The 27,871-nt window shown below is 43.3% G+C and overlaps 1 protein-coding gene across 5 annotated transcripts in view; it reads left to right on the forward strand.

Annotated features, from left to right (window-relative positions):
• Nucleotides 1-27,871, forward strand: part of frmd4a (FERM domain containing 4A) — a 384,495-nt gene that overhangs the window by 183,895 nt on the left and 172,729 nt on the right. For all 5 annotated transcript variants that reach the window (XM_072241726.1, XM_072241724.1, XM_072241723.1 and 2 more), the window contains exon 3: nt 3,686-3,780. In XM_072241726.1, the coding sequence (XP_072097827.1) occupies nt 3,686-3,780 (95 nt within the window). The remainder of the gene's footprint in view (nt 1-3,685; nt 3,781-27,871) is intronic.

The raw sequence follows: 27,871 nt of genomic DNA on the forward strand, positions 1-27,871 counted from the left end.
ATGGTTGGGAAAAGGGGAAGGGAGTGGAGGGGAGGGAGCAGGAAGCACCAGAGAGACATTCTATAATGATCAATAAACTAATTGTTTGGAATCAAATGGCCTTGCCTAGTGTCTCAGGGCTGGGTGTGTCTTCGCCCGTGCCACTCCCCACCCTTGGCTTTCCTGCTCTGCCACCTGTCCCCCATCCCTCCCGCAGCACTCCATCCTCACCATTCCCAGCATTCTTTGCTCCCGCCAGAATTACAAACCTGCTGTCTGCTCCACGTTGACAAATACAGTACTGTACAAAAGTCTTTGGCGCCCTAGTTATATATACAGTGACTGTAAAAGACATTCCCCCCCTTGAAGTTTTCATGTTTTATTGTTTTACAACGTTGAATCACAGTGGACTTAATTTGGCTTTTCTGACACTGATCAACAGGGAAGACTCTTTTGTGTCAAAGTGAAAACAACTTTCTACAAATTGGTCTAAATGTATTACAGTTATTAAACACAAAATAATTGATTGCATAAGTATTCACTCCCTTCAAGTCAGTATTTAGTAGGTGCACCCTTGGCAGCAATTACAGTCTTGAGTCGATGTGGATAGGTCTCCTTGCACATCTGGACACTTCAATTTTTCCCCATTATTCTTTATTAAACTGCTTAAGCTCTGTCAGGTTGCATGGGAATTGTGCATGAAGAGCCCTTTTCAAGTCCAGTCACAAATTCTCAATTGGATTGAGGTCTAGACTCTGACTTGGCCACTCTAGGGCATGAACTTTGTTATTTTTTAAGCCATTCCTGTGTAGCTTTGGCTTTATGCTTGGGGTCATTGTCTTGCTGAAAAACAAATCTTTTCCCGAGTTGCAGTTCTCTTGCCGACTGCATCAGTTTTTCCTCTAGGATTTTCCTGTATTTTGCTGCATTCATTCGACCATCTACCTTCACAAGCGTTCCAGGGCCTGCTGTTATGAAGCCATCCCCACAGCATGATGCAGCCACCACCATGCTTCACAGTATGGATAGTGTGTTTTTGATGATGTACAGTGTTTGGCTTACACCAAGCATAGCGTTTAGTCTGATGGCCAAAAAGCTCAATTTTGGTTTCATCAGACCAGAGAACCTTCTTCCAGCTGACTTCAGAGTCTCCCACATGCCTTCTGGTAAACCCTTGCTAAGATTTCTCTTTGCCACTCTCCCAAAAAGCTGTGACAGGTGAAGCACGTGGGCAATAGTTGTTGTATGCGCAGTCTCTCCCATCTCAGCCACTGAAGCCTGTAACTCCTCCAGAGTTGTCATGGGTCGCCTGGTGGCCTCCATCACTAGTCCCTTTCTTGCACAGTCACTCAGTTTTTGAGGATGGCCTGCTCTAGACAGATTTACAGCTGTGCCATATCCTTTCCATTTCTTGATAATTCATTTAACTGTACTCCAAAGGATATTCAGTGAAATGGACATTTTCTTGTATCCGTCTCTTGACTTGTGTTTTTACAGAGTTGCTTGGAGTGTTCTGTTGTGTTCAGGCTGTAGTTTTTGCCAGGATACTGACTCAGCAGCAGTTGGACCTTCCAAATTCAGGTGTATTTTTACTACAATCAATTGAAACACCTTGACTGCACACAGGTCTCCAAAATCAGATCTCCACTTAACTAATTATGTGACTTCTAAAACCAGATGGCTGCACCAGTGATGATTTGGTGTGTCACATTAAAGGGAGTGAATACTTTTGCAATCATTATTTTGTGTTTTATATTTGTAATTAATTTAGATCTCTTTGACACAAACGGTTCTTTTTCTGTTGATCTGCGTCAAAAAAAAGCCAAATTAAATCCACTGTGATTCAATGTTGTAAAACATGAAATCTTCCATGTGGGGTTAATACTTTTTATGGGCACTGTATGTGCTTCTGTAAAAGTCTTATGTGCCTAAGACTTTTACACAGTATTATGCATAGCATCTTTCTTAGCCCCAGGAGAACCTTTATAACACTTTATAAAGTTGTTTATAATCCTTTATAAAATATAAGTACATTATAATAAATTATATACTTTTTGACCCATATTTGTGGGAACTACAGCAGCCTATTTAGATATAACAAGCTACTTCCAAGGGCAATATGATATAAAGGCAGTTCAAAGTCAAACTTGAGTTTATTGCCATCTGCTCAAGTCCATGTGTGCAAAGATGCAATGAGAAACTTGCAGCAGCATTGCAGGCACGGAGCATCAGATAAACAGCATTCACAAGAAAGCATGAATTAAGCATTTATTATCTGTTTATCAGAATCAGGTTTAATATTACTGGAACATGTTGTGAAATTTGTTGTTTTGTGGAAGCAATACATTTCAATATGTAATAATAAAAATTACAATAAGAAGTATATTTTAAAAACTAAATTAAATAATTAGTGCAAAAAGAGGAGAGGATAATACTGATGTAGTGTTCATCGAGTCATTGTCCATTCAGAAATCTGATGACAGAGGAGAAGAAACTGTTCCTGAAATGTTGATTGTGAGCCTTCAGACTCCTGTACTTCCTCCTTGATGGTAGTCATGAAAAGAGGGCATGTGCTGGATGATGGGGGTCCTTAATGATGGATGACAATTTTTTGAGGTATTACCTTTTTACAAGAAAGAACAGAATAAGAACAAAATAAAAGTCAATTTTAGTGCAAAGTGGTGATCAAAGAGATGGCTACACCTATCATCACCTTCGTGCTTGTATTCTTTCTCATCTCCCACCTTTTTCATCTGGCTTTTTCCTCCCTTCCTGTTCAATCCTAATGAGGTGTCTCAGCCGGAAATGTCCCCTCCATAGATACTGCCTGACCCACTGAGTTCCTCCAGCACTTCGTGTGTGTTGCTTTGGACAGACAACACTGTTATCTTTGGGTAAAGTCCCATTCAGAACTGATAACTGGAATTTTTGTAACATGTTCATAATTCTTCTATTAATAGAAGCCCTTTATGTATGTGACTGGATAGGAAGCCTCTTGGTAAACATGATAGATTCTGCAGATGCTGGAAATCCAGAGCAACACACACAGGTTAGGCAGCATCTATGGAAAGGGATAAACAGTCAACAATTCTGGCCAAGACCCTTCATCAAGTTCAAGTTCAGTTTTGATTGTCATTCAGTGATACATGAATATAGCCAAACGAAACAGCCTTCCTCCAGGGCCAAGGTACAAAACACAGTACCAAAAGCACATAGCATATAAAGTTATGAAAGCAGAAAAACATATAGTCACTAAAAAAATAATATAGCCCAAGACCCTGAGTGGCATGGCCTGTAAATTGTGCATGGGATGTTGCCCTTGTCCAGCTTGTAATCTACCAAGCGAACACCAGAGGGCAGCACTGACAGAAGGGGTCAACCCTCAACCCAGTACTGAGTCCAGCGCACCCACAGTCGTCTCTGCTGTCTCCCACAATGCCTCACCATCTCCTCTCCTGGGCGCCTGCAACAAGCGAACCTGGCATGAGGGCTGGGTCCGTGCAACAACTGAGGCCGCACAGCTCCCCTGGCGTAGGTCTTGCCAATGAACCAGTGAACTGGAATTGCAGAATCCTATATTTCCAATGCCCAGTAGGGTCTTGCAATCACAAGAAAAATGCATCCTGATTGGATTGTTTGCTAAGCTGTTCGCTTTAACCCCCTAGCTGAGGGACACCCTGCTAATGGTTTGTGTTTTTCTTTCTAGCCCAAGCTCCTGGCAAAGGAGCTGCTCGACTTGGTGGCATCGCACTTCAGCCTGAAGGAGAAGGAATACTTTGGGATAGCATTTACAGATGAAACGTAAGTACTCCAATTCCACCTACCCAGAGTTTCCATGGATCCATCCTTTGTGGTACAGGTTTCCCCCGCCATCCGAAGGTAGAGCGTTCCTATGAAACGGTTCGTAAGCCAAAATGTCGTAAAGCGAAGGAGCAATTACCATTTATTTATATGGGAAAATTTTGTGAGCGTTCACAGACCCAAAAATAACCTACCAAATCATGCCAAATAACACATAAAACCTAAAATAATAGTAACATATAGTAAAAGCAGGAATGATATGATAAATACACAGCCTATATAAAGTAGAAATACTTTTCCACAATCATTACTGAACTGTTCTCCGTAGCGAAAATCTCACGCAAGCGCTGTTGGCAAAAACACGGTGCAAGTGCTCTCCAGTAACCTTTAAGCTATGAAGCTGCTAAATCATAGCAAATAACACGTAAAAATACACAGCCTGTATAAAGTTGAAATAATGTATGTACAGTGTAGTATCACTTACCGGAATCTGGAAGACAGCGCCAAGCACACTGAGGATGGTGTGTTAGACTGAGTCGTCGCAGGTTGGGGTGGTGCAGTGGCCCCCACCCTCCAGGCCGCCGAGTGATACATTGCCACAAAGCATGCAGGAATGCAGTGGTAGCCGGGAGGCACACAGCACATCTTTAAGAAAAAAGCCGAAATAAACAAGCTAATTAATTCGGTGCCACCCGACAATTACGTGTCGGTGGCACCTAATTAATTAGCATGTTTATTTCGGCTTTTTTCTTAAAGATGTGCTGTGTGCCTCCCAGCTACCGTTGCGTTCTCCGCGAATCGGTATCTGTCCGTGGCCTGGGGGTTGGGGTAGTGGGACACTGGGGTGTCATCTCGTCATCGTCTGTTTCCATTAGAGCAGGCAGCACATCTTCTCCTGTGACTGCCCGCCTCGATGTCGAAGGTCGAGGTTTGTTGTCTGCTGTGGCTGATGTGGAAGGATTGCTTGACTGCTGAGCCTCGCGCATTTTTCTATCACACAGTTATTTTTAAGGACTCAAACCATCCTGCAAATATCCCCTAAACCGACGTACCCTTTCAAAATTAAAGTTGTACTTTATCATTACTGGTTCGGTTTCGATTGTTATCCTTTTTTCTTCCAATTACATTAGCTCTTCATCTATCAGTTCTTGATCATGGGATGCCAAAACCTCTTCAACACCATCTTCGTCAGCTTCCACAAGCCAAACTCACATTGTCTTTACTTTGTTCACCACGATCAAAACGCTTAATTATGTCTAGTTTTACGCTAAGTGTAACACCCTTACGAGTTCTTTCAGGCTTTTCCAATACCATAGAACTCATCTTGCAAACAGCTGCTTACAGGCATGTGTTAAAGCAGTTCCGTTCTGAATCCGGGGGAGAGCGGCTGCTCGGGGCGCACGCTGCCTTTTATTGCACGCTGATTTTTTCATGCGCTGCTTTTTTTTCGTAACAGTGAAAGCACCTTCTGAAAGCGAAATCAGGGTACTAATGTAGATCTTTCGTAACAGTGAGGTTTCGTAAAGCGAACGTTCGAAAAGCAGGGGACACCTGTACCTGCAATAAACAGGTGATCAGAGAGTGAAGATGTCATCAGTGTGGACTGAGATCATGCTGTAGGAATGTGAGCCTTAACGTTTGGTTATTTTAGGGTCTTGGATGTTATAGCTAATGTCAACTCATATCCAAATAATGTCATCATAATGGCAATCTCTGGTCATTGTAATGGCTATCTTACGTCCATTTAATGGCATCTAATACCATCGTGACACACGTCTAATGCCATTGTAATATCCATCTAATGCACATCTAATGTCACTCTAATTGCATTTAATGTCCATTTCTAAGTTGTAAAGTCACCCACTGGACCATATGATGGATCATTTATGTGATCGTCTCCAACAGGATGAACATGTGATCAAGAAAAATTCATTGATGTAACTTGCTCATTTTGTCTTCTTTAAAAAATGCAAATATTGGAGTGCAGAGGATGAACATATTCCAATGATTCCTTGTGATAATATTCGGACTTATAGATGAACAATACAGAGTGGATGAAGGCTCCTGGGCCCATGCAGTGCATGCTGACCATGGTATTTCACCCAGCTAGTGCCAATTTCCTGTGTTTGATCCACCGACTCCAAGCCCTGCCCCTCCATGTACTTGTCCAAGTGTTTATAAATGATAGTATTGTACCCGCCTCAACTGTTTCCTCCGGCAGCTGATGCCATATGTGTGAAAACGTCTCCCCTCAGGCCCTTTTTAAATCTTTTCCCCTCATCCTAAACCAGTGCCCCTAGTTTTGGACTCCCCTATGCTGGGGACAATGTGGATGGTAACAGTCCTTTATGGTCGTTCATAGCTTTAAAAACTTCTATTAGGTTGCCTCTCATTCTTCTACATTCAAAACTTTCAACTCCCATGTGTGTGAGTTCAAAGCTTAAAGGCATGACTGCTGGCATGTGGTACCTGCTGGCTTCTGTACCGGACATGGATAACTCTTGTGTGCCTAAAAATCGGATTGGACTCATTTCTAGGTTGCTAATGTTTTTGTTGGTGTCTCCCACAACAGAGGTTGGTTTACAACAGAAAGGTGCAGTCATATGGGACCTCCAGGATCCCCAGTGAGTGTTGCTTTGACCCCAGCATCTGCAGAGTATTTTGTGTTTAGAGATGAGGAGGAATTTCTTTTGCCTCAGGGTGGTGAATGTGTGGAATTCATGGCCAAAGATGGCTGTGAAGGCCAAGTCATTGGGAAAATTTAAAGTGGAGGTTGATAAGTTCTTGATTAGTCAATGTGACAAAGGTTACAAGGAGAAGGCAGGAGAATGGGGTTAAGAGAGAAAATAAATCAGCAATGCTGGAATGGTGGAGCAGATACGATGTTCCTATGTCTTATGGTCTTATAAATTTCCTCAGTGGCGGGGAGGCTAGTAGCTATGATGGAGCTTTCTGAGTCTACAACAGGGGTCCCCAACCTTTTTTGCACTGCGGACCAGTTTAATATTGACTATATTCTTGCGGACCAGCCGACCGGGGGTGGGGGTTGGGGTTGGGGTTGGGGTTAGTGTTCAAGTAGGGTTAAACTTACCCACTTTCAGATTGCAAATTGCAGATGCAATTTAATGTGGATAAATGTGAGGTTATCCATTTTGGTGGCAAAAACAGGAAAATAGATTATTATCTGAATGGTGGCCGATTAGGAGAAGGGGAGGTGCAACGAGACCTGGGTGTCATTATACACCAGTCATTGAAAGTGGGCATGTAGGTACAGCAGGCGGTGAAAAAGGCGAATGGTATGCTGGCATTTATAGCGAGAGGATTCGAGTACAGGAGCAGGGAGGTACTACTGCAGTTGTTCAAGGCCTTGGTGAGACCACACCTGGAGTATTCTGTGCAGTTTTGGGCCCCTAATCTGAGGAAAGACATTCTTGCCATAGAGGGAGTACAAAGAAGGTTCACCAGATTAATTCCTGGGATGGCAGGACTTTCATATGATGAAAGACTGGATCGACTAGGTTTATACTCTCTGTAATTTAGAAGATTGAGGGGGGATCTTATTGAAATGTATCAAATCCTAAAGGGATTGGACAGGCTAGATGCAGGAAGATTGTTCCGGATGTTGGGGAAGTCCGGAACGAGGGGTCACAGTTTAAGGATAAAGGGGAAGCCTTTTAGGACTGAGATGAGGAAAAACTTCTTCACACAGAGAGTGGTGAATCTGTGGAATTCTCTGCCACAGGAAACAGTTGAGGCCAGTTCATTGGCTATATTTAAGAGGGAGTTAGATATGGCCCTTGTGGCTGAAGGGATCAGGGGTTATGGAGAGAAGGCAGGTACAGGGTTCTGAGTTGGATGATCAGCCATGATCATACTGAATGGTGGTGCAGGCTCAAAGGGCCGAATGGCCTACTCCTGCACCTATTTTCTATGTTTCTAACTCACCTCAACATGTCTTTTACAGTTAGGGTTCCCAACTTTCTCACTCCCAAATAAGGGACAGAAGTAGCCGTCAAATACGGGACACTTGTCCCCAAGAAAGACTACCATGACCATGAAGCCTTGCGCGGGCACCTGTGTGTGCATGCGTACATGCCGATTTTTTTTCCGCAATCCGGTTTCGGCTTAATCTTCCAGACTACACTGTACATAGATTATTTCTACTTTATATAGGCTGTGTATTTATAATATCATTCCTGCTTTTACTATATGTTAGTGTTATTTTAGGTTTTATGTGTTATTTGGTATGATTTGATAGGTTATTTTTTGGGTCTGGGCACGCTCAAAAATTTTTCCTATATAAATTAATGGTAATTGCTTCATTGCTTTACACCAGTTTGGCATGAAAGGTTTCATAGGAACGCTCTACCTCAGCAGGGGGAATCGGGATAAGGGCAGTCCCATATGGGACAAACCAATTTAGCCCAATATATGGGATGTCCTGGCTAATATGGGACAGTTGGCAACTCTATGTTCAAGTTCAATAGTGTGTGACAGGGAATAAGGAAAAGGTGCAGCTGACTCATATTGTTTCCTCGCGGCCCGGTAGCATATGCCTTGCGGCCCGGTACCGCTGGTCTACAACACTCTTCAGCCTCTTGAGATCCCGAGCATTGGAGCCTCCACACCAGACGGTGACGCAACAGGTCAAAATGCTCTTGTATGTTCATAGAAACCTGTCAGAGACTTTGGTGACATACCAAATCTCCTCAAGCTCACAGCAAAGGAGGGACCTCAAACTGAGTTCTGCAGATTCGGAAGGGAAATATGTCCATAGTAGAGCTAAAATGTAAGGCTGAGATTGATTCTGTTGGCTAGTGCAAATGAATTTCACAATCAATTTAACAAAAATAAAACTATATTGAGTAATCAATAAGTTTCTGATCTTTGGCGGCTTACAGGGTCTAATTCTGTTAACCTCTTTGCTCTTTACGTACTGTATTAAAACCCTCACTCGGAATGGGTGTTTGCACACACTTACTGTTGATGTTATTGGAGATTAATGTTGACATTTATTGCTTTTCTTTTTTACATGGAGCCTCTGCAGTCTATTCCCATCTCTGTAATCAGGTTATCAGAAGCACTAAAGTCATAAAGACAGATAGATGGCTTTCTGTTAAGCAGAGGCGTTATAGGATTTGGGGAAAGGAGTAAAGAACCATTGAACACTACAGCACAGAAAACGGGCCATTCAGCTCTTCTAGTCTGTGCTGAAACTTTATTCCGCTAGTCCCATTGATCTGCACCCAGTCCATAACCCTCCAGACCTCTCCCATCCGTATACCTATCCAATTTATTCTTAAAACTTAAGAGTGAGCCAGCATTTACCACATCAGATGGCAGCTCGTTCCACACTCCCACCACTCTGAGTGAAGTTCCTCCTAATGTTCCCCCTTAACCTTTCACCTTTCACCCTAAAGCCATGTCCTCTCGTATTTATCTCTCCTAATCTAAGTGAAAAGAGCCTACTCACATATACTCCTCATAATTATACCCCTCATAATTTCGTAAACCTCTATCAAATCCCCCCTCATTCTTCTACGCTCCCAGGAATAAAGTCCTAACCTGTTCAACCTTTCCCTGCAACTCAACTCCTGAAGACCCGGCAACATCCTAGTAAATCTTTTCTGCACTCTTTCAATCTTACTGATATCCTTCCTATAGTTAGGTGACCAGAACTGCACACAATACTCCAAATTTGGCCTCCCAATGTCTTATACAACCTCACCATGACATCCCAACTCCTATACTCAATACTTTGATTTATGAATGCCAGGATGCCAAAAGCCTTCTTTACAACCCTGTCTACCTGTGACGCCACTTTCAGGGAATTATGTATCTGAACTCCCAGATCCCTTTGTTCCTCCGCACTCCTCAGTGCCCTACCATTTACTATGTACGTCGTACCTTGATTTGTCCTTCCAAAATGCAACACCTCACACTTGTCTGCATTAAATTCCATCTGCCATTTTCTGGCCCATTTTTCCAGTTGCTCCAGATCCCTCTGCAAGCTTTGAAAGCCTTCCTCACTGTCCACAACACCTCCAATCTTGGTGTCATCAGCAAACTTTCTGATCCAATTTACCACATTATCATCTAGATCATTGATATAGATAACAAACAACAACGATCCCAGCACAGATCCCTGAGGCACACCACTAGTCACAGGCCTCCAGTCTGAGAAGCAATCATCCACTACCACTCTCTTGTCTTCTCCCACACAGCCAATTTCGAATCCGGTTTACAACATCTCCATGGATACCTAGCGTCTGAACCTTCTGAACTAACCTCCCATGTGGGACCTTGTCAAAGGCCTTACTAAAGTCCATGTAGACAACATCCACAGCCTTTCCTTCACCTACTTTCTTGGTAACCTCCTCGAAAAACTCTACAAGATTCGTTAAACACAATCTACCACACACAAAACCGTGCTGACTTTCATTAATCAGCCCTTGACTGTCCAAATATTTGTATATCCGATCTCTCAGAACACCTTCCAATAGTTTACCTACTACTGATGTCAGGGTCACTGGCCTGTAATTACCTGGTTTACTTTCGGAGCCTTTTTTAAACAACAGAACAACATAAGCTACCCTCCATCCTCCGGCACCGCACCCATGACTAAGGACATCTTAAATATTTCTGCCAGGGCCCCTGCAATTTCTACGCTAGTCTCTCTCAAGGTCCAACGAAATATCATGTCAGGCCCGGGGGATTTATCTACCTTTATTCGCTGTAAGGCAGCAAGCATCTCCTCCTCTTTAATCTCTATATGTTCCATGACACTACTGCTTATTTCCCTTCCTTCCATATACACTATACCAGTTTCCCGAGTAAACACTGATGCAAAAAAGACTGTTCAAGATCTCCCCCAGCTCGTGAGGCTCCACACATAGATGACCGCTCTGATCTTCTAGGGGACCAATTTTATCCATTACTATCCTTTTACTCTTAACATACTTGTAGAAACCCTTCGAGTTTACCTTCACATTATCTGCCAAAGCAACCACGTCTTCTTTTTGCCTTCCTGATTTCCTTCTTCAGTATTTTCTTACATTTTCTATATTCTTCAAGTACCTCATTTGTTCCTTGTTGCCTATACCTGCTATACACCGCTCTCTTTTTCTTAACCAGATCGCCAATATCCCTTGAAAACCGAGGTTCCCTATGCCTATTAACTTTGCTTTTAATCCTGGCAGGAACAAGCAAACTCTGCACTCTCAAAATTTCTCCTTTGAAGGCCTTCCACTCACTGAACACATCCTTGCCAGAAAACAACTTATCCCAATCCACTCTTCCTAGATCCTTTCTCATTTCCACAAAATTGGCCCTTCTCCAATTTAGAAACCTCAACTCGAGGACCAGACCTATCCTTATCCATAATTAACTTGAAACTAATGACATTATGGTCACTGGACCCAAAATGTTTGCCTACACATACTTCTGTCACCTGACCTGTCTGGTTCCCTAATAGGAGATCAAGTATTGCATCCTCTCTCGAAGACCTCTATATATTGATTTAGAAAACTTTCCTGAACACATTTGACAAACTCCAAGCCATCTAGCCCTTTCACAGTGTGGGAGTCCCAGTCAATATGTGGAAAGTTAAAATCCCCTACTATTACAACTTCCTGTTTCTTACATTAGTCTGCTACCTCTCTACAGATCTGCTCCTCCGATTCCCTCTATTGGGCAGTCTATGATACAACACTATTAGTGTCGTCACACCTTTCCTGTTCCTCAGCTCCACCCATATGGCCTCTGTAGACAAGCCCTCTGGGCTATCCTGTCTACTCACAGCTGTGATATTTTCCCTGACTCGTAATGCTACTCCTCCACCTTTCATCCCTCCCCCTCTATCACATCTGAAACAACAGAATCCCAGAACATTAAGCTGCCAGTCCTGCCCCTCCTGCAACCAAGTCTCACTAATAGCAATAGTGTCATAATCTCACATGCTAATCCATGCCCTAATCTCATCTGCTTTACCTACAATACTCCTTGCATTGAAATAGATGCACCTGAGAACATTTCTGTCACGTACAAACTTTTGATTTCTGTCTATACATGCAGTCCTGGCATGACCTTTATCCTCCTCCAGCTCACTATCTGCTCTAACTCTCTGGGTCCCCTCCCCCTGCAAATCTAGTTTAAACCACCCCCCCCCCCAACGGAGCAGCACTAGCAAATCTACCCGCAAGGATGTTTGTCCCCCTCCAGTTCAGGTGCAAAACATCCCATCGGAACAGGTCCCACCTTCCCTGGAACAAAGCCCAATTGTCCAGAAACATGAAGCCCTCCCTCCTGCACCATCTCCTTAGCCAAATATTTAGCTGCATTATCTTCCTATTTCTAGCCTCACTAGCATGTGGCACGGGTAGCAATCCTGAGATTGCAACCCTGGAGGTCCTGTCCTTCAACTTTGCACCTAACTCCCTAAGCTCTCTTTGCAGGACCTCCTCTTCCTTCCTATCCATGTCATTGGTCCCTACATGGACCACATCATCTGGCTGCTCACCTCCCTCCTGAGAATACTGAGAACTCGATCCAAGACATCACAGACCCTGGCACCAGGGAGGATAAAAGTCAGATGCTCACATCAGGCAGAATCTGGCCAAATGTGAAACCAGCTCCAGGGATTACACTCAGAGGCCACTTTATTAGGTACACCTGTACACCTCATTAACCCAAATATTTAATCAGCCAACCATGTGGCAGCAACTCACTGGGGTGAGGGAGTGTGGTTCGAGAGGGCAAAATAGCAATAATGAGGCCCTTGCAGGCATTTAAGGAAAAGGCAAAGGATTGATCCCAACATTGGTGTTTGATAGTGATCTAAAGAACCTTCTTCAGCAGTATTGTGCATTGATGCTCTTAAACTTCAGACCTTGTGCATACCCAGTGACAGCATTGCTAAGTAACTGAGGAGATTTCAAGCGCATCATTTTTTGTCAATACTCAAAGTCATTACATTGTGCCTTCAAACTTTGCCTGCTCTAATCAGCAGAAGATGCTGTAGTTGCGATATAGTTCTGTTTGCCCTCCATATTTCTTCAAGTAAGTTGACTTTATTTGATTCACAATGGTTTGCCATATGACCCAACCCAAGATGCCTCCAAATCACTGTTTGACAATAGATATACAGTAGGTTTCAGTGACAAGGGTTCAGCTGTTATCCCATCAGATATAATGCACCTCTCTCTCTCTGTTCCCACAATGACAGCCTTCATCGTCACTATCCAGACGTACTAGCCAAAAAACAAGTGCAATATATGTTTATGTAAAATGCTTTCAAAGCATTCTTGAAAAACCTTAATTGCTTCTGCCAAGCTGTTTGTCAAACAATAGTATACAGTTTATGTTAATATACTTAGCTCATTAAATAAATGTTTATAAAGCCTAATTTCGATGTCACACAGTAGAAACTGTTATTTGAAATGGCATCGTGGAAATTATGCTAAAAACTTCCCCATGGGAGTTTAAGTAAAGGAGACGTGATCTATTTTGTGATACAAGACATTTCTCAGCCAACAACGGTCAGCTGTTACTATAGTACATAGTGAAATATAGTGAGACAAACTGGGACCACGGAGTCACAGCTCACATATAGCACACTTTATTCTGCGTTCTGTTATTGTTTTACCTTAATGCTCTGTGTAATGATCTGATCTGTATGAACAGTATGCAAGGCAAGCTTTTCACTGTACATATCTTGGTGGATGTGACAATAATTGCAATCTGATCATTTGAGTTGAGTATGATGTTCTTCCAAGGGGTTGTGTATTGGTGGGTCTTCAGGTGGCTGTAGAGGCTGATCTAGGCACAACCCTGCCCCCTTTTGCCACAAGAATTAATCTGGGATGTTATGGTGGATTCCCTTAATGGAGAATGCCTGTGCCTGACTTTGTTTAACGTGTACAGTCCTTGACAGATTAGAATCAGTCCAGTGGCGTGCATTGCAAGATGACCTCACTGCTGCAGCCTTCCTCTGCCTTCACTGCCATTGTGATGTGTCATCATCTTCCATCAACTCCACTGTTAAGGTTTTGGTTGGATTGCTCTTTATCTAGAACTTCCCCCTTGACCTTACTGCCATGGGCAACCCTACCAGGAGCTAAACACCAGACAATGTTGCTCTCGGTATCTCAAAAACTCACAAGCCCCTCCACCACTACAAGGTGATGATCCTCAGAGAAGATGTCACTATAGTAAATTCCAGTAAGTAGCTGGAGTCTTTTTCCCAAGGATGGAACATTCACATACCAGAGAATGTAGCTTGAGGTGAACAAGAAAAGGTTAAAGGAGATGTTCAGGGCAAGTCTTTACTGCAAAGAGTGATGGGTGCCGACAGAATGTGCACTCTGTGTGCCCTTGAAGTATTGCATACAGTTCTGGTTGCCATATTATAGGAAGGAAGTGGAGATTGTGGAGAGAGTACAGAGGAGGTTTACTAGGATACTGACTGGATTAGAGAGTAGTGCTATGAGGAGAGGTTGGACAAATTTAAATTGTTTTCTCTGCAGCGCCAGAGGCTGAGGGGAGATAATGGTTTTCAAAATGATGAGAGGCATAGATAGGATAAGCATTCAGAATCTTTTCTCCAGGGTTGAAATATCAAACACCAGAGGACGTACCATTTAAGGTTAGAGAAGGGAAGTTTAAAGACCATGTGAGGGGCAAGTTGTTTTTCACACAGGTGCCTGGAATCGGTTACTGGGGATAGTAGTGTAAGCAGGCTGTCTGGTGGTGTCTAAGAGGCTTTTAAATCATCATCATCATCATTATGTCCCATGCCGTATGACGATCATTGTGACCATGATTGTTCTTGGCAAATTTTTCTACAGAAATGGTTTGCCATTGCTTCTTCTGGGCACTGTCTTTATCAATACTCTTCAGAGATTGTCTGCCTGGTGTCAGTGATCACATAACTAGGACTTGTGACATGCACCAGCTGCTCATATGACTATCCACCACCTGCTTCCATGACTACATGGAGGCAACACTCACAACACGCTGGAGGAACTCAGCAGGTCAGGCAGCATCCATGGAAAAGATCGGTTGACGTTTCGGGCCAGAACCCTTCGTCAGGACAGTAGAGGGAAGGGGCAGAGGACGTATAAGGAAGGTGGGGGGGAGTGTGGGAAGGAGAAGGCTGGTAGGTTCCAGGTGAAAAACCAGTAAGGGGAAAGATAAAGGGGTGGGGGAAGGGAGGCAGGGAAATGATAGGCAGGAAAGGTGAAGAAAGAATAGGGGAAAACACAATGGGTAGTAGAAGGAGGCAGAACCATAAGGGAGGTGATAGGAAGCTGGGGGAGGGGGCAGAGTGACATAGGGATAGGGGAAGGGAGAGGGAGAGAATTACTGGAAGTTGGAGAATTCTATGTTCATACCAAGGGGCTGCGTCCGGTTTCACCGATGTAGAGGAGGCTGCACCGGGCGCACCGTATGCAATAGATGACCTCAACAGACTCATAAGTGAAGTGTTGCCTCACTTGGAAGGACTGTTTGGGGCCCTGAATGGTGGCATGAGAGGAGGTGTAGGGACAGGTGTAGTACTTGCGCTTACAGGGATAAGTGCCAGGTGGGAGATCCGTGGGGAGGGACGTGTGGACCAGGGAGTCGCGGAGGGACCGATCCCTGCGGAAAGCAAAGAGGGGTGGAGAGGGAAGGATGTGCTTAGTGGTGGGGTCCTGTTGAAGGTGGCGGAAGTTGCGGAGGATAATGTGCTGGATCCGGAGGCTGGTGGGGTGGTAGGTGAGGACAAGGGGAACTCTGTCCCTGTTGTGGTGGCGGGAGGATGGGGTGAGAGCCGAAGTGCGGGAAATGGAGAAGATGCGGGTGAGGGCGTCATTGATGACAGCAGAAGGGAAACCATGATCCCTAAAGAAAGAGGACACTTAAGATGTCCTGGAACGGAAAACCTCATCCTCGGAGCAGATGCAGCGGAGTCGGAGGAACTGAGAATAGGGAATGGCATTTTTGTGACTTTACGTGGCCCTGGTCAAGGGGTTAAGCAGGTGCTACACCTTGCCCAAGGGTGACCTGCAGACTAGCAGAGGGAACGAGCGCCTTCCACCTTCTTTGGTAGAGACAGATCTCCACCCTACCACCTGAAATAAGTAGACATGAATATGAAGGGAATCAGGGAGGTGGATAATACACAGGACTTTAAGTCAGCATCAAGATTAGCACAACATCATGGAACCAACAACTCTTCCAGTGTTGTGGTCTTCTGTATAAGAGGTACTGAGGCAGAAGAATTGTTAACAGCTATGATCTTATCAAATGATGGGGCATTGTTGTGGGGCCAAGTGGCCTACTCCTGACCCTGTTCTCCAATGATACTCCCAAGACTGAGGAGGGGATCCATTTTGCACTGTCCTTTGGACCCGCCAATGTTTGTGGACGAGCTGACACGTGTTACACAGAACACGAACCATCACAGTACAGGCCCTTCAACCCACAATGATGTGCCGAGCTTTTAACCTACTCAGAGATCAATCTAACCTTTCCTCCTACATAGCCCTCCATTCTTCTATCATCCATGTGCCTATCTAAGAGCTTCTTAAATATCCCTAATGTAAGTGCCTCTACCACCATTCCTAGCAATGTGTGCCACACACCCACCACTCTCTATGTCAGAGACTTATTTCTGACATCCCCCCCATACATTCCTCCAATCACCCACAGACCACCGCTTGCACTACCATGGACTTGTCTGTAACTGTGTTAGAAAACCTGGCAGAGGGATCTGGCTCTCAGGATTGGGAAAGCAGATTCCAGGAGTTGTGGAAGGAGATACCAGGCCACCATTTATCTCCTGTGTAGTGAGGTTGATAAAGCTGTGAAACTCAGGAACTATCAGAGTGAATTGTAGAAGGAAATGCTCTCGTAGGAATCCTCACATAATTACCTCTCAACTTTTTATAGATGAATACTCCACTGCTCAGGAGCGGTTCCTCTAATCAAGCACTTCTCAGAGAGAAAAAACACTATCTATTATTAATTTTACATCTGGAGAGAGTAATTAAAATCACAAAAGATAAAACAGAGAACAAGTGGGACTTGCAATGCCAGCATGTCTCACAAAACTGTCAGAGGAATTCTATCCAAAAACTGACTTCAAAATGTGCAACTTTAAATACAGTGCATTGATGTGAAGTGTGAAAAACGAGGAGTGGCTCCCAAAGTTCAAAAGTTCAAAATAAACTTATTATCAGAGAACATATATGTCACCATCTACTACCCTGAGATTCATTTCCTTACAGGTATTCACAGTAGAACAAAGAAATACAATGGGATCAATGAAAAACTACACAGAAAGATGGACAAACAACCAGTGTACAAAAGAAAACAAACTGTGCAAATACAAAAATAAAAACAAAATAATAATAATAAGTACATAAGTAGTAAATAATATTGGGAACTTGAGTTGTTGAGTGCTTGGAAGTGAGTCCAAAGGTTGTAGAATCAGTTCAGTGTTGAAATAAGTGAAGTTATCCACTCTGGTTCAAGAGCCTGAAGGTTGAGGGGTAAAAACTGTTCCTGATCCTGGTGGTGTGGGTCCTGAGGCTCCTGTACCTCCTTCCTGATGGCAGCAGTGAGAAGAGAGCGTGGTCTGAATAGTGGGGTCCATAATGATGGATGGTGATTTCCTGCGACAGGGCTCTTTGTAGATGTGCTCAGTTCAGGGGAAGACTTTACCTGTGATGTACTCTGTGTACAGGATGTCACAAACAGTTTATCAGTCAACCTGTTTCAGCCAGAGGTGGTTGAGAGAGTATAGTGAAGGAGTGTTACAGTATGGAAACAGGCCCTTAGGCCCAACTCGTCCATGCAAGCTCATCCTATCTGCCCATGTTTAGCATCTACCTCTCTCAAGAATCAAGGTTGTTTATTGCCATTCTTCAGTATATTAGTGTAAAGGAGAACAAAATCAGTGTTACTCCGGATCCGATACAGCATAAAAAGCACAGTAAGTATAAAGAACACAAGAAATGTAAATATAAAGGCAATCCTGTAGAGCACAATGTAAAAGAAACTATTGAGTGTGGCCACATATACGAAAGATTAGCTTATGTATATGGACTGATTGCTGACCGGTGGTGTAGCGGCATCCGCACTGGACTTCGAGGCAAGTGGTCCCAGGTTGGAATCCGGCCGGTTCCTTGCATGCTTTCCATCCGTGCTGGGTTGAGAGTCGAGCTAGCAAATCAGCCCCATAAAAAACAGACAGAAATGCTAAAGAAACAGCAAGGTTGCCACCTGATCCACCACGAGGCACGGAGAGGAATAACAACAGCATAGGCTGATTGTATGTACATAAATTTCACAAAGGTGATTCCAGGAATGAAAGGGTTATCATATGAGGAACATTTGATGGCTCTGGGTCTGAACTCGCTGGAATTCAGAAGTCTGAGGGGGGATCTCATTGAAACCTTTTGAACATTGAAGGCCGAGACAGAGTAAATGTGGAAAGGATGTTGTCCATGGTGGTGGAGTCTAGGACAAGAGGGCACAGCCTCAGGATAGAGGGGCGCCCGTTCAAAACAGAGATGCTGAGAAGTTTCTTTAGCTAAAGGGTGCTGAATTTGGGAGATTTGTTGCCACATGCAGCTGTGGAGGCCAGGTCGTTGGGTGTATTTAAGGCAGAGATTGATATGTTCTTGATTGGACATGGTATCAAAAGCATTAATATGGAAGTAGTAAAATGGATTCAGCAATGGCTAGATGGAGACGCCAGAGAGTAGTGGTGGATAACTGTTTGTCAGATTGGAGGACGGTGTGCAGCGGTGTGCCTCAGGGATCTGTACTGGGTCCAATGTTGTTTGTAATATATATTAATGATCTAGATGATGGGGTGGTAAATTGGATTAGTAAGTATGTAGATGATACTAAGATAGGTGGTGTTGTGGATGATGAGGTAGGTTTTCAAAACTGCAGAGAGATTTAGGACAGTTAGAAGAGTGGGCTGAAAGATGGCAGATGGAATTTAATGCTGAAAAATGTGAGGTGCTACATTTTGGTAGAACTAATCAAAATAGGACATACATGGTAAATGGTAGGGCATTAAAGAGTGCTTTAGAACAGAGGGATCTAGGAATAATGGTGTGTAGTTCCCTGAAGATGGAACCTCATGTGGATAGGGTGGTGAAGAAAGCTTTTGGTTTGCTAGCCTTTATTAATCAGCGCATTGAGTATAGGAGTTGGGATGTAATGCTGAATTTGCATAAGGCATTGATAAGGCCAAATCTGGAGTATTGTGTACAGTTCTGGTCACCGAATTATAGGAAAGATGTCAATAAAATTGAGAGAGTACAGAGGAGGTTTACTAAAATGTTGCTTGGGTTTCATCTCCTAAGTTACAGAGAAAGGTTGAACAAGTTAGGTCTTTATTCTTTGGAGCGTAGAAGGTTGAGGGGAGACTTGATAGAGGTGTTTAAAATTATGAGGGGGATTGATAGGGTTGACATGGTTAGACTTTTTCCATTGAGAATGGGGAAGATTCAAACAAGAGGGCATGGGTTGGGAATTAGAGGATAAAAGTTTAGGGGTAACATGAGGGGGAACTTCTTTACTCAGAGAGTGGTAGCTGTGTGGAATGAGCTTCCAGCAGAAGTGGTTGAGGCAGGTTCTATGTTGTTGTTTAAAGTTAAATTGGATGGATATATGGACAGGAAAGAAATGGAGGGTTATGGCTGAGTGCAAGTCGGTGGGAATAGGATAGGGTAAGAGTTCGGCACGGACTAGTAGGGCCGAGATGGCCTGTTTCTGTGCTGTAATTGTTATATGGTTATATGGTTACAGGGAGAAGGCTGGGAACTGGGGTTGAGGAGGAGAAAGAAAAAAGGATCAGCCATGATTGAATGGCGGAGCAGACTCGATGGGCCTGATGGCCTAATTCTGCTCCAATGTCTTATGGTCTGAAGGTGCTGGAATATATGAACATAAGTGACTCTGACAGGAAATGATAAAGTGGCTGATTTGGATGTAGTGGTAGTGGGTGGAAGTGTTGATCAACCTTACTGCTTGGGGAAAGTAACTGTTTTTGAGTTTCATTGTCATAGCATGGATGCTACATAGCCTCCTCCCTGATGGGAATGGGACAGACAGTCCATAGCTAGGGTGGGTGGGATCCTTCATGATGTTATTGGCCCTGTTCCTGAACCTTTCTGTATCTATGTCCATGATGGCGGGTAGGCTAGTGCCGGTGATGTGCTGGGCAGTTTTAATTCCCGTTGTAGAGTCTCCCTGTCCGCTGCAGTGCAGTTTCCATGCCATGTTGCTTGTTAGGATGCTCTCTATACTGCAGATCTGTAGAATGACGTGAGTATGGATGTACATAGACCAGCTCTCTTCAGCTTCCTCAGAAAGGAGAGGCATTGGTGAGCTCTCTTGATTGTGGAGGATATGTTCTGGGACCATGAGAGGTTAAGTGAGATGTGCGCTCCCAGGAATTTAAACTGCTCGAATAGGAACTCCCTTCATATCCATGTGCGTATCCAAGTGTCTGTTGAATATTATTTGAGTCTTATACCTGCCTCAACCACTTGTTCTGGCAGCTCAGCTCACATACCCACCACCCTCTGGGCGTTGCGATCATGTCCTTTTTAAATCTTGCTCCTGTCACCTCAAACCTATGCCCTCAAGTTTTTAGTTCCCTGGGAAAAAGACTGTTTGCATTTATGATCTTATACATTTTGATAAGGTCAGCCAAAAATCTCCTGCACTCCAGGGTATAAAACAGCTTCAACTTTGTCAAACGTGTATCAATGTGTAGTGGACAGTCTATGACTGTCTGCATCACAGCCTGGAATGGAAACATCAATGCCCTTGAAGAGAAAATCTGGCAAGAAATAGTGGATATGGTCCAGTATATCAGCCCTCCCCACCATTGAGCACATCTACATGAAACACTGTCATAGGAAAGCAGCAACTATCATCAGGCTCCCCTCCACCCAGCTCAGGCTCTCTTCTTGCTGCTGCCTTCAGGTAGAAAGTACAGGAGCATCACAGTTTGTTGTCGTCTGCACTCTGGTTGATCTTTCATTGATCCTGTTATAGTTACTATACTATAGATTTGCTGAATATGCCCACAAGAAAATGAAAATGTGGTGACATATATGTACTTTGATAATAAAATTTACTTTGAATAAAGTCCCAATTAACATCCTGGAGGGATGTTGATTCACGGCCAAGTAGAGGCTCTCCAATGCCTCTACTTCCTCAGGAGGCTAAAGATATTCAAAATGTCTCCATCAACCCTTATCAATTTTTATCGATGGAAGCATTCTATCTGGGTGCATCATGGCTTGGGACAGAAACTGCTCTGCCCAAGGCCACGAGAAACTGCAGGGGGTTGAGGTCACAAATCAGCACATCACGAAATCAGCCTGCCCTCCATGGACTCTGTCTATACTGCTCGTTACCTCGGTAAAGCAGACAGCATAATCAAAGACCCCACCCACCATGGAGGTTCTCTCATCTCCCCTCTCCCATCAGGCACAAGTTACAAAAGCACATACCACCAGGCTCAAAGACACTTTTATCAGACTCTTGAACAGACCTCTTATATGATAATGTGGACTTTTGGCCTCACCTCTTAATGATCTTGCACTTTATAGTTTACCGCCATTGCACTTTTTTGGTAACTTTTACGCTATATTCTGTTATTGTTTTACCTTGTTCTACCCTAATACACTGTGTAATGATTTGATCTCTTTGAACAATATACAAGACAAACTTTTCACTGTATCTTGGTACATGTGACAATAATAAACCAATTCCATTCCAATCCAGCAGTGCATGCTTTATTAAAATCCTCCTACACCCGTCAAGTCTTTACAACAACATTTGGCATTGAAACTGTGTTTATAACGTGAGTGTTTTCAATGTAAACAGCTGCTAGTCAGCACGAGAGAACAACCAAATGAACCACTGAGATGGCTTTTAGAGAAACAAGCATTCATCATTTTAAATTTTATTGGGTTATAACATTCAGAGTGAGGTTTCAAACAAAATAGATGATGCATGAAAATTATGTAAATTGCAGTAATGACTTCAAAATTTGCCTTGTAATTGCAACATTCGGTATCTCCATTGCAATTTTGTTTTTTTTTATTATTTATTTATTTATTTACTTTAGTGATACAGTGCAGAGTGGACCCTTCCAGACCTTTGAGCTGTGCCGCACCAGCAACCCCACAACCCTGGTTAATCCTAACCTAATACAGGACAAATTACAATGAACAATTAACCTACTAACCGGTTGGGACAAGGGATCATTATATGATCGAATTCACCCTGAAATTTGAGGAGGAGAAGCTAAAGTCAGATGTATCAGTATTACAGTGGAATAAAGGGAATTACAGAGGCATGAGGGAGGAGATGGCCAGAACTGATTAGAAGAGAACACTGGCAGGGATGACGGCAGAACAGCAATGACTGGAATTTCTGAAAGCAGTTCGGAAGACACAGGATATATTGTCGTCGTCGTCGTGGCTATCCCTCGAGGTCGAGGATGATGGTCTTCGTTCTGAGGAAGTGGCCCACACAGCGAAGATGCCTGTGCGTGTATTTGTTTAACGTGTACTTGATGTTGCACTCCAAGAAGCACACGATACTTCACAAATCAACCAACTAATTCAAATGCAAACAACAGGAATTCTGCAGATGCTGGACATTCAAGCAACACACATCAAAGTTGCTGGTGAACGCAGCAGGCCAGGCAGCATCTCTAGGAAGAGGTACAGTCGACATTTCAGGCCGGGACCCTTCGTCAGGACTAACTGAAGGAAGAGTTAGTAAGAGATTTGAAAGTGGGAGGGGGAGGGGGAGATCCAAAATGATAGGAGAAGACAGGAGGGGGAGGGATGGAGCCAAGAGCTGGACAGGTGATTGGCAAAGGGAATACGAGAGGATCATGGGACAGGAGGTCCGGGAAGAAAGACGGGGGGGGGGGGGGAACCAGAGGATGGGCAAGGGGTATAGTCAGAGGGACAGAGGGAGAAAAAGGAGAGTGAGAGAAAGAATGTGTGTATAAAAATAAGTAACAGATGAGGTACAAGGGGGAGGTGGGGCATTAGCGGAAGTTAGAGAAGTCGATGTTCATGCCATCAGGTTGGAACATTCTTTCTCTCACTCTCCTTTTTCTCCCTCTGTATTCTAAAGTATTCTAAAGGCAAGATGACACAACCGTGGCTAACAAGAGAAGTCAAAAGCAGCATAAATGACAAAGAGCGGGAATACAATACAGCAAAAATTAGTGTGAAGTTAGGAAGCCTTTGAAAGCTTTTAAAAATTATCCGAAGGCAACTAAAAAAATAATTAAGAAAGTAAAGATGGAATACGAAAGTAAGCTAGCCGATAATATTAAAGAGGATACCAGAAGTTTCTTCAGATACACAAAGTGTAAAAGAGAGGTGAGAGTGGATATCAGACCATTGGGAAACAATGCTGGAGAGGTAATAATGGGTGACAAGGAAATAGCAGACAAACTGAATAAATAGTTTGCATCAGTCTTCACTGTGGAAGTTCCAGGTGTCAGGGGTCATGAAGTGTCTGAAGTTACCATTACATTAGAGAGAAGGTTCTTGGGAAACTGAAAGGTCTGAAGGTAGATAAGTCACCTTGACCAGATGGTGTACACCTCAGGGTTCTGAAAGAGGTGGCTGAAGAGGTTGTGGAGGCATTAGTAATGATCTTTCAGGAAAATCAGTAAGTCTTTCTTCAGTGGTGGGCAAGTTGTCGGAGAAGATCCTGAGCGGCAGGACTTATGAGCATTTGGAGAGACATAATCTGATTACAGATCGTCAGCATAGCTTCATCGAGGGCAAGTCAGGCCTTACAAACCTGATTGAATTCTTTGAGGATGTAACAAAACACATTGATGAAGGTAGAGCAGTGGATGTAGTGTATATGGATTTCAGTAAAGCATTTGATAAGGTTCCCCATTTGAGGCTCATTCGAAAAGTAATAACGCATGGGATCCAAGGAGACCTTGCTTTGTGGATCCAGAATTGACTTGCCCACAGAAGGTAAAGGATGGTTGTAGATGGTTCGCATTCTGCATGGAGGTCGGTGACCAGTGGTGTTCCGCAGGGATCTGTTCTGGGACCCCTCCTCTTTGTGATTTTTATAAATGACCTGGATGAAGAAGTAGAAGGGTGGGTTAGTAAGTTTGCTGATAACACAAAAGTTGAGGGTGTTGTGGATAGTCTGGAGTTTATAGTATATCATTGATAGGATGCAGAACTAGGCTGAGAAGTGGCAGATGGAGTTCAACCCAGTTAAGTGTGAAGTGGTTCATTTCGGTAGGTCAAATTTGAAGACAGAATATAATATTAATGGTAAGATGCTTGGCAGTGTGGAGGATCAGCAAGACACTAAAGCTGCTGTACAGGTTGACAGTTGTTAAGAAGGCATATGGTGTGTTGGCCTTCATCAACCGTGACATTGAGTTCAAGAGCCTTGAGGTAATGTTACAGCTATATAAGACCTTAGTTAGACCCCACTTGGAATATTGTGTTCAGTTCTAGACACCTCATTACAGGAAGGATGTGGATACTTTAGGGAGACAGTGCAGACAAGATTTACAAGGATGTTGCCTGGATTGGACAGAATACCTTATGAGAATAGGTTGAGTGAACTTGGCCTTTTCTCCTTGGAGCAATGGAGGATGGGAGGTGACCTGACAGAGGTGTATAAGATGATGAGAGGCTTTGATTATGTGGATAGCCAGAAGCTTTTTCCCAAGGCAGAAATGGCTAACATGAGGGGGCATAGTTTTAAGGTGCTTGGAAATAGATATCGAGGGGACGTCAGGGGTAAGTTTTTCCACACAGAGTGTGGTGGGTGCGTGGAATGCACTGTCAGTGAAGGTGGTAGAGGCGGATACAATAGGGTCTTTTAAGAGATTCTTGGATAGGTACATTGAACCTAGAAAAATAAAGGGCTATGTGGTAAGGAAATTCTAGTCAGCTTCTAGAGTGGGTTACATGGTCAGCACAACATTGTGGGCTGAAAGGCCTGTAATGTGCTGTAGATTTCTATGTTTTTAAAAAATCACTAGATTCTGGAATGGTTGGAAAAGATTGGAAAATTGCAAATGTCACTTCACTCTTCAAGAAGAGAGAGAGGCAGAAGAGAGGAAGCTATAGGCCAGTTAGTCTGACCTCAGTGATTGGGAAGATGTTGGAGTCAATAATTAAGGATGAGATCTCAGGATACTTGGAGGCACATGATAAAATAGGTGATAGTCAGCATGATTTCCTCAAGGGAAAATCTTGCCTGACAAATCTGCTGGAATTCTTTGAAGAAATAACAAGCAGGATAGACAAAGGAGAATCGGTTAATGTTGTGATATTTGGATTTTCAGAAGGCCTTTGACAAGGTGCCATACGTGAGGCTGCTTAACAAGCTACAAGCACAGGAAAGTTTCCAGCATGGGTAAAGCAATGGCTGATTGGCAGGAAGCAAAGAGTGGGAATAAAGGGAGTCTTTTCTGGTTGGCTGCCAGTGACTAGTGCTATTCCACAGGGGTCTGTGTTGGGACTGATTCTTTTTATGTTAAGTGTCAATGATTGGATGATGGAATTGATGGCTTTGTTGCAAAGTTTGCAGATGATATGAAGATCAGTGGAGGGGCAGGTAGTTTCAAGGAAATAGGCTTCAGAAGGACAGACAGATTAGGAGAATGGGCAAAGAAATGGCAGATGGAATACAGTGTCATAAGTGTACAGTTATGCACTTTGGTAGAAGAAATGAAAGGGTTGACTATTTTCTAGATGGAGAGAAAATACAAAAAAATGAGGAGCAAAGGGACTTGGAAGTCCTTGTGCAGGATTTCCAAAGGTTAATTTGCACGTTGAGTCTGTGGTAAGAAAGGCAAATGCGATGTTAGCATTCACTTCAAGAGGATTAGAATATAAAAGCAAGGATGTAATGTTAAGACTTTATAAAGCACTGGTGTGGCCTCACTTGGAGTATTATGAGCAGTTTTGGGCCCTTAAAAAGGATGTATTGAAACTGGAGAGGGTTCAAAGGAGTTTCCCAAAAATGATTCCATGGTTAAACGTTTTGTCATATGAAGAGTGTTTGATTGCTCTAGGACTGTATTCACTAGAATTCAGAAGAATGAGGGGTGGCTTCTTTGAAACCTATTGAATGGTGAAAGGACTTGATAGAGTTACTGGTGAACCTCTTCTGTGTCCTCTTTAAAGCCTCAACATCCTCCCTATAATAGGGTCAAAATTATGACCCTGGGGAAAAGATATTGTCTGTCTCCTATATCTGCACCTCTCATAATTTTATAAACTATCAGGTCACTGCTCAGCCTGTGTCACTCCAAAGAAAACAACTCAGGTTTGTCCAATTTTTCCTTCTAGCTCATACCTTCTAATCCAGGCAGCATTCTGTTGAACCTCTTCTGCATCCTCTCCAAAGCCTCAACATCCTCCCTATGATAGGGCACCCAGAACTGTACAGAATACTCCAAGGGCACTCATGACTACACTCTGCATCCACTACTCTGCAGAAAATACTTGCCCTGTGCATCTCCTTTAACCTTTCCCCTTTCACTTCATGGTATGTCCTTGGGAAAAAGACTCCAACTATTTATTGGAATTGGAATTGGTTTATTATTGTCGCATGTACAGAGGTACAGTGAAAAGAAACATCTTGCTTATTTATACAGATCAAATCATCACACAGTGCAGTGAGGTAGAACAATAACAGAGTGCAGAATAAAGTGGAACAGTTACAGAGAAAGTGCAATGCAGGCAGACAATAAGGTGCAAGATCATGACGAGGTAGATTGTGTCGAGAGTCTATCTTACTGAACTAGTGCACTATTTATTAGTCTTATAACAGTGGGGTAGAAACTGTCTTTGAGCCTAGTGGTACATGCTTTCAGGCTTTCCTTAAACGCTACAGATTCTGCCAAAGCAGCACACACAAAATGCTGGAGGAAATCAACAGGTCAGAGAGCATCTATGGAGGGGAATGAATAGTCGATGTTTTAGGCTGAGACCCCACACCGAGACTCGTGATCTTGGATCAGACCCGATGAAGGGTCTCAACTTGAAATGTTGACTATTCCCCTCCATAAATGCTGCCTGACCTGCTGAGATCCTCCTGTATTTTGTATGTGTTGCTCTCGATTTCCAGCTTCTGCAGAATCTCTTGTGTTTAATTCTATACTTAGCTTCTACTCCCTTTCTTCCGAATCCTGATGAAGATTCTTGGCCCGAAAACTGACTGTTTATTCCTCTCCATAGATGCTGCCTGACCTGCTGAGCTCCTCCAGCATTTTGCCTGTGTTGCTATTTTAAGCTTTTGTCTGTTCTGCCCAATGGAAAAGGGGGGAAGAGAGAAACCAGATCTGGGCCGTACCCTCCAAATATCCGGACCTGCCTCTCGGTTTTTTTGCACTACCTTACTTTCCATTTTTCTATTTTCTATTTATGATTTATAATTTAAATTTTTAATATTTACTAATTTTTACTATTTTAAATATTTTTAATATTTAATATTTGTAATCCAGGGAGTGGGAAGCGCAGAATCAAATATCGCTGTGATGATTGTAAGTTCTAGTACCAATTGTTTGGTGACAATCAAGTATAAAGTATAAAAGTATAAAGTGTGTCTGAGGTAGGTGGGGTCTTTGATTATGCTGGCTGCTTTACTGAGGCAAGGAGAAGCATAGACTGAGGCCATGTCTGGTTTCTGTGATGTGCTGAGTTGTGTCCACAGCTCTCTGCAGATGCAGATGCTGGAAATGCTGGAGGAACTCAGCAGGTCAGGCAGCATCTATGCAGAGGAAATAAGTGCCAACGTTTTGAGCCGACTCCATTCATCAGGACTGAATAATTCCTGATAGCTTTCCTGATGAAGAGTCTCAGCCCAAAACAATACCAAAGCAGAATAAAGTGTACTAGTTACAGAGAAAGTACGGTTTGGGTAAACAATAAGGTGCAAGATCATAACTAGGTAGATTGTGAGGAAAAATCCACCATAAATCCACCAGGGGGTGCTGTGGTGGTGTAATGATTAGTGTAAACCTTTACAGTGCTCAGAATTGGGGTTTCAATTC

This window comes from Mobula birostris, chromosome 23 (genome assembly GCF_030028105.1).
Source record: "Mobula birostris isolate sMobBir1 chromosome 23, sMobBir1.hap1, whole genome shotgun sequence".
Lineage (NCBI taxonomy): Eukaryota > Metazoa > Chordata > Chondrichthyes > Myliobatiformes > Myliobatidae > Mobula > Mobula birostris.